Genomic DNA, 7,177 nt, shown 5'->3' with positions numbered 1-7,177 from the left:
ATTAAAATATTTCCGATCATGGGCATCTTTCTAAAACCGTCTCTTTGTTCTCCCCCGTTCCAAAGCTGGGCCAGTCTCGTGCCAGTGACTCCTCTGCTGGGTGGAAGCAGCTTCTGCAGCACGGTCCAGGCAGGAGGTTCTCCCCCATGCTGAACCTTTTTTGCCCTCAGGGGCAGGTGCTCACCGAGTATCTCGAGTCTTTGCCATGTGCCGCTCTCGAAGGAGGGGATGGGGCCTTAAAAATTGCTAAAAGGCTAAACCCCTGCCAAAGCCCCGATGTCCCACGTGGCCTCTCGTGCTTGCGGCCGCCGCTTGGTCCCTCTGCAGGGCTCTTCCCAAGCTGAAATGCCACCAGCGTCCTCCTCCTGTTGCCCCTCTTGTGGACCCTCAAAGCTGGGCTCGCCCTCATTTTCTCTCATTTCGCACGAATTCGGAGCTGGCTTGTGCCTAATCGTGCCCTTTGCTAATTTAAACTGATTTTTGCTTTTCCCCATAGCGGGGCAGGACCCCCTCAACCTCCCTGATGGTTCTTCTTGGGGGATGATGCTTTCCATCCAGGTTTTTCCAGAGGCAGCGTCTCACCTCAGCATCCTCATCCTGCCTGTGGCACCGGGTCTGCAAAATACACCCGTCCCACCTCCAGTAGCAGGGATTTGGGGTCCTTGGTGGCTCCCGTGACATCTCCACAGGTCACCCGAGGGCTCGCTGGCCATGGATGCCCGGGCTGGAAGCACATCAAAGCCAGGGGGTGGGAAAAGAGCTGAGCGGCGATAACGTGTTCGGGGGTATAAAGGCCCCCACTGTCCTCCGGACAATCCCTCGTGTGTTTTGCACAGGGCAAAGCGGGACAAAATATGGGAACGGGGCGCCGGGCTTGCTGCGGTACGTGGGATCTGCCTCCAGATCGCATCCAGGCTAAACCATGTTTCCCGCCCACCAACACACTGCTTTTATTTAATAAAACTGGTATAATGAACAATATTTAGGTTTTTTGTCATACCTCTTGCTTGCATCCTAAACCCTGTGAAACGACATTACTTTTTATATCGGCAGAAATGAGGGAAAAGGGAAAGTGACCCCCCCCAGACGCCAAGGTTGCAGCAAATCTCACCAAATTGCCACGGCACTGAAATTCCACGTAAATAATAGAGTAGGAATAAAAATCACCTTCTTTCTTAAAAAAAACGATAAATAAAATTATTAAAATAATTTAAAAATCCATTTCAGCGGTTACATTTCGCACGAAGATGTTTCTGCGGCAGCGCTGCCCTTGGCCGGGGACCTGCACGCAGAGGGGCTTTTCTCACGCCGCTGAGCCATGACTGTTTTATTCAGTTTTATTCATTTTTAGTCATCGGCCCTGCCCCACCGGCATCCACAGAGTCCTCTCCACCTCTGTGAGATGATCCCATCAAAGAAAACATCTTTATTTCCTTTTTTTTCCTTTCAGCCATAGCAGGTTTATGTGGCACAACTTGTGCTAAAACACAAAGATTTGGGTCTCCTGTCAGCACCATTTTTTTAACACATGGGTTTTAGAAACCTTGTGGGACACGAGATCTGATCTTCACCTTCATTAACCAGGGAAAAGATCTTAATTATACAAGGCCTGATAGACCTGCCCCTCTGCCTGTATCTCTTCAACCCTCCTAAAGATTTCAATTGAGAATCAGCAAGGCAGATGGTTAGTTTGATATATAATAAACCGATGAACAGAAAAAACTCCAAAAACTATTGTATAGGTGCATGCACCCGCAGTTTTGTATCGCTTGGGGTCACACCAGAATTTCACGTGTCATGGATGTCCAAGTACCATAAATTCCTGAGCTTTAAATGTTGGAAAATGAAGGTACACAAACCATCCTGGACATTTTCAGTACTAACACCCATAGACCTGCCGTGTGCCGAAATCCCAGGAAAATAGGATAACCCAAAATAAAGCCTCAGCACTTGCACACGTCAAGCACCCGGGTGCCTCCGCAGGGCTGAAGCTCGAGGATTTGCCAAGACCCTGGTGCGCTGCCAAAATCCCCACAGTTCAACGCCGCAGAGGATTACCTAGAGGGGAAAAAAAAACAACAAAAAACCCGAAACAAACCGAAAAATCCCAAGTGCATCTCTTAAATACAACCCGTGAAATGGCAACACGGACGTGTTTGTCTAGGAGCTGAGGGTGTAGCGATGTCTGCAAGCCACGGGGACGTTCAGAGGATGCTGCAACACGATGCCTTGCGGGAAAGCGACAGCAAAAGCGATTTTTTTCCGAATAGTAGGGGATCTGGGAACAAAGCTGCTGTTTTCAGGCCGCCGGGGTGCCACTTTGCAGGGTCGCAAAAACCTCCTCAGGGGCTGACCAGGCACCTCGTCTGAACCATAACCACTGCAGTGGTTACCACTTGCTTTCCACTTCATGGGGGGAAAAAAAAGGGGTCTTAACCACTGGCTGCATGCCTGGCCAAAGGGTTTTAATTACGCTCCTTGCATTTTGGCTTCTTTCGCTGACCACCTCCACCCCTCTGACTCTCTTGCACTGGTCCTGGAGACCCAACACATCTTAGGCCACTCAATCCTAGGCAGAAATTAAAAGTTCTCATTAAAAACTGTGGGATATTTGCCTGGGACACAAAGTCCCCTACCTAGGGAGTGTTCCCAGTGGGTTCCCACAGTTTTCTCCACGTGATATTTTTCGGGGGAGGCTCCATTTCCAACCTATTACCGTTTTAACCGCAGGGATGCCCATCACGCTGTGGAGCACAAAGCCCATCTGACGTGCCTTGGAAAAACCTTAAATAGCCCAGCACAGGCTCCGGCAGGCGTTGCATTTCCCCGACTCCATCAGGTGGGTCAGGATCAAATCCCGTCGGCACTTGAAAGCCTTCAAGACCCACGACCCAGCCCCAGTCACAGGCGACAAAGAGTTTTGGCCACTGTCCCACCCTGACAAGGATGAGCCTGCGGTGAAGGTAACGCTCCCCCAGAGCCTCTTTTTATTGTAACAGGGTTCAGAGTTGTTTTTTGACAAGGGTTAAGGATTTCTTTCTTTTCCTTTTTTTTTTTTTTTTTCTTGCTTATATAACTCAAATGGCTGAACAGATTTTCTTCAAAGGCTCCAAAACAGCCAGGATCTAGTGGAAAAAACCAAGGTTATGGAGAGTTAGCTCAGAAGGGAGTCTGGGAAATTAAAGAATATTGTAAATTGGGGTCTGAGAGGCTACCTGGTAATAACAGATGCTCTCAGAGTGAAGCTGATGGAAATGTTGGAAGAGGCGGGGTCAGGGGTACCTCTGCTCCCAGTGACCCAAGAGAGGATGTGGGAGATGTTGCACACTGGGTGTGGGGAACGTGACCCTCCTTCCCACCTCTGCCCTGCAGGGAAGCCTGTGCCATGCCAGTGTGGGCAGCATCTGAGGGCTGAAAGTCACAAACCCTGGCATGGTGAAGAGTCATCACCCTACAATAATTAACCCATGCAGCTCAGAGACCCGTCTGGTCTCATTAATTAACCCGCTCACAGGAATCCCTCTGCCCCAAAGGGCTGTCACAGCAGTTGCAACTTCAGGCCCTAAAATGCTTAGCAGCTTGGGTTGCAAAACACAGCGAAGTGGGATTCATGGCCAGGCTGTGGAGATATGATGTCCTCTGCTCCTTGGGCACAGCTCCTCTCTCTGCAAAGTCCCTCCATCTCTGGCTAGGATGGACAAGCGATGGTCCCATCCCCTCTCGTCTTTGGAAAGCCTTGGCAGCACTCAAGGGCATTCACATTAAGCCCCAGCAGCCCTCATCCACCTCCGTAATGGGAGATGCTTTCTTTGGGCTTACCGTTTGCGATCAGACACCTCCATGGGACACTTGCTTGTGTCCAGCCTGGATGTTTCAGCACTTCATTGCTTGTCTTGGGGGAAAAAAAAAGGCAAGAAAAGGTAGATGATCCTCCCACTGAATCACATGGATATGGGATGGAGGCATCAAAGAAAACCTCAGGATATCAGGAGACACCTGCTCAGATCGCAGGCTTTGACAGCAGTAGTTGTTTGACAATGGTTTCCAGCAGCTTTTTATTCCCAAAGGGCAAGTACTAATGGTTGGCAACTTCAGATAGTCTATTTGGAAATAAGAACATATAGAGAGCAACGCAACGTGGGTATGTCTCCACAGAAAAATTAATGTATCCCTGAAAGCCATGTCTACATGCAAACCTGGTGGCCCAACCTCGGCTAAGGGTATTTAGAGCATTTTGGCAGCACTAATGACCATGAGATGGGCCCTAGATGACCCATAGGGATCCAGAGGACACCCTGGCATAGGTGGCAGTTTGTCCTTGGTGGATCAGGTACCTCGGAAGTGGCCAGAGCAGAGGTGGTGGAGGTCTCTGTGCCCTTACAGGTGACCCCATGAATACAGCCTTGCAGATGACAGCGTTCGGTCTTGCTCTTCTCTCAACCCTCTTCTTGCTCCTTGCCACATGCACCGACTGCTGGATGGTGAATGCTGATGACAGCTTGGAGGTGAGCAGAGCAACCATCTTCAAGGTTAGCAGCTGGGAGCAAGGTGGGTACCTTGACATCTATGGGGTTTGCACCATGTCTCCATGGGCTTGGAAAGGCCACATGGTGGGACAAACCCACTGCTTTCTGCATGAGTTGGAGGATTAGATGTTTAGAGAGAGAGAAATGCTGGAGTAGAAGGAGGGACAGAGAGCAAGGCATGGGTAAGGAATCACTGGGACATCTCCAGCTGTGGTGGTGAGAGCCTGAAGATCTGCTTTGCTGGGCTGGGGTATCCATGGGGAGCTGTGGTGCTTTTTGGAGCTTTTTGCTTGAGTGACTTTCTCCTGCTTCCAGATAAGTCACAAATGCCGGGGGCTTTGGAGGGAATGTGTCACCAACATGCAGGACGGGGTCAGGACCTGTGACCAGTATGACTCCATTTTGGCTGACCATCCAGGTAAGACAGCATGGCCTGCTGTCATTTTTTAAGTTCACAGCTAATAATTTTCCCTCTTCCCCTTTTGAGGTGATCCTCCCTGCAAAGGCCTGACCTTCATCAGTTAGCAATGCAGGCCCAGGGCTTCTCTTAGTCTCCTGTGCCATCGGCACAGCCTGGACAGCAACCCATGGTTCAGCCAGATCTGCCATAGGGTCACCAAGCAGGAGAAAGGCCATGAAGCTGTGCCACCTCACAGCAAAGGTGTTTTGGCACACAGGGCCCAGGCGCAGCTCCCGTCCCTCATTGCATCGTGACAGTTGCAACCCCATTGATGTTGCCTGCAGGGGCAAAGATCATTCCCACTGGCCAAGGACTTGTGTCCTCAGCTGATGGACAGTCATATCATGGTATGGAGACCTCTCCTGGCCTGCACAGGGCACATCAGGCCCTACACAGAAGAACCCTTTTATAGGGTCATGACATGGGAAAACACAGATTCAGGCAGTGCAGAAAGGAACAAGAAGTCAGCATGGACTAAGCGGGGCTGCTGTGCTCCTCTGGGGAAAAAGCCTTGTAGGGAGAAGTCACACTCCATACAGCTGGTGATGTGACCCGTGCCAGCTCTCTTATTTTTCATTGGTATGTCCACATTTGCTGTTCAAAACACCAGCTACACAACTTGGAGGAAAAAACAGACAGTCTGAACAGTAGCATCTTCTGTCCAAGCCTGTGCAAGAAGGTCTTGAGTAGGTGACCACATCCCAGGTGCTGACCGGTGCACCTTAAGTTGTTTGGTTTCTTGAGCTAGTCTAATAATGGGATTATTAAATCCTGTTGCAAGTTGAGCAACCTGGTGAGCACCTTGCCTACAGCGCATGGCAAGCGTGGAGTTGGTGGGTCCCAGTGTAGGTACCTCCTATGGACATGCCCACTGGTGGGCTGGATGACTCTAGCAGGGACACAGGCAGCAATCTAGAGTGGGGAGACCAGTTCTTCTGACCATTCCTCAGTCCCCTTTCTGTTTTTTTTCCTTCCCTGCCCAGTGAAGATAGTGGTGACGCGGACCCTGATGATCACAGCAGACCTCCTGGCTGGCCTGGCTTTGGCTATGTTGCTGCTTGGACTTGACTGCATCAAGTTCCTCAAGGAAGAGCCTCGTGTCAAACTGAAGATGTGCTACGGGGCTGGTGTCATCCTTGGCATTGGGAGTGCGTGGCTGGGAGAGCTCAGGGGCAGGTGGACCTCGTGTGCCACGGGGAGCGGGGGGGGGATGCTGGGAGCTTGGGGTATCCCCCTCAGAGGGGGTGTTGTACAGTTCTTTCTTAACTAGCCCCATTCCTCCTAGGCATCCTGGGTCTTGTGGGCTCTGTGTGGTATGCGGTGGACGTCTACGTGGAGAGGGCCATGCTGGTGTCGCACAATATATTCCTGGGAGTCCACTACGACTTCGGGTGGTCGTGCTGGCTGGGGATGGCTGGCTCAACGGGCTGCTTCGTGGCATGTGTCCTGCTGACCTGCTGCCTCTATGCCTGCACAGGTCAGTCTGCCCTGTCCCACCTCATCCCACCTCAAGTAGCTTTTTGCCCTGCAGGGATGTTCGTGGGGTGAAGGACCAGCTCAGTGGGCACGGGCACCGCTCGCAGGGTCCAGCCAAATCAAGGGGAAGCCCTTCGTGCCTGGCCTGTGCACTTTGGCGCGGGAGGCTGGGTCATGCCAGGCAGGACTGGGCTGAGTGAGGACTCCGTAAGCCCCGTAAGGGCATGGAGGGGGTGCAGAAATGCTCCATCCACAGCTGTGAGACCTCGAGGTCCTGGTGAGGGTGTGTTGTCATCTACCCAAAGCAGCGGCCGTGCTGGATCTGTATCACTGTGACCAGCCAAAGCCTGAGCTGGTGGCTGCAGCGATGTGCCAGTGAAAATCTGCTCGTCCCACCGTCAGGGACACGGGGCAGGTGATGCCTCGCCAGACATCACCTGCAGCCCTTGTGCTGGTCCCACGGGGTGGAGGTCAGCCCCGCAGTGCTGGCTGTCCGGGCTCGTGTCTCCCGCCATGTGCCCATGCTGCAGAACCCCCCAAGCCCCCCTGCTATTGCCGGCCGTGACACAACCCCAACTCTCTCCTGGCAGACCCCAGCAGCCACTGGCAACCCCAGAGGCTTCCGCAGCCCCAGGGCCGAACGGCTACCAGCAAGATGTACGCCATGGACTCCCGCGTGTGATGGGCAGCAGCACCTCCGGCCCCCGGCCCCGCC

General features: G+C 52.3%; 1 protein-coding gene across 1 annotated transcript; it reads left to right on the top strand.

The window, feature by feature from the left end:
- Positions 1 to 4,391: 4,391 nt before the first annotated feature.
- On the top strand, positions 4,392 to 7,144 carry LOC104626142 (claudin-16-like). Its single transcript, XM_010294021.1, has 5 exons — positions 4,392 to 4,505; positions 4,842 to 4,944; positions 5,970 to 6,134; positions 6,272 to 6,463; positions 7,053 to 7,144. The coding sequence occupies exons 1-5, from the start codon at positions 4,392 to 4,394 to the stop codon at positions 7,142 to 7,144; spliced, it is 666 nt and encodes a 221-aa protein (XP_010292323.1).
- Positions 7,145 to 7,177: the final 33 nt, after the last annotated feature.

Source organism: Phaethon lepturus, unplaced genomic scaffold (assembly GCF_000687285.1).
Source record: "Phaethon lepturus isolate BGI_N335 unplaced genomic scaffold, ASM68728v1 scaffold18800, whole genome shotgun sequence".
NCBI lineage: Eukaryota > Metazoa > Chordata > Aves > Phaethontiformes > Phaethontidae > Phaethon > Phaethon lepturus.
This window is presented reverse-complemented; position numbering and strand designations above follow the sequence as displayed.

What these genes read in the sequence shown, in the direction of transcription:
- LOC104626142 (XM_010294021.1), top strand. Translation starts at nt 4,392, where the DNA reads ATGAATACAGCCTTGCAGATGACAGCGTTCGGTCTTGCTCTTCTCTCA. An exon ending in TGTCATCCTTGGCATTGGGA is followed by an intron (nt 6,135 to 6,271) that starts GTGCGTGGCTGG and finishes CATTCCTCCTAG; the next exon opens with GCATCCTGGGTCTTGTGGGC. An exon ending in CTGCCTCTATGCCTGCACAG is followed by an intron (nt 6,464 to 7,052) that starts GTCAGTCTGCCC and finishes CTCTCCTGGCAG; the next exon opens with ACCCCAGCAGCCACTGGCAA.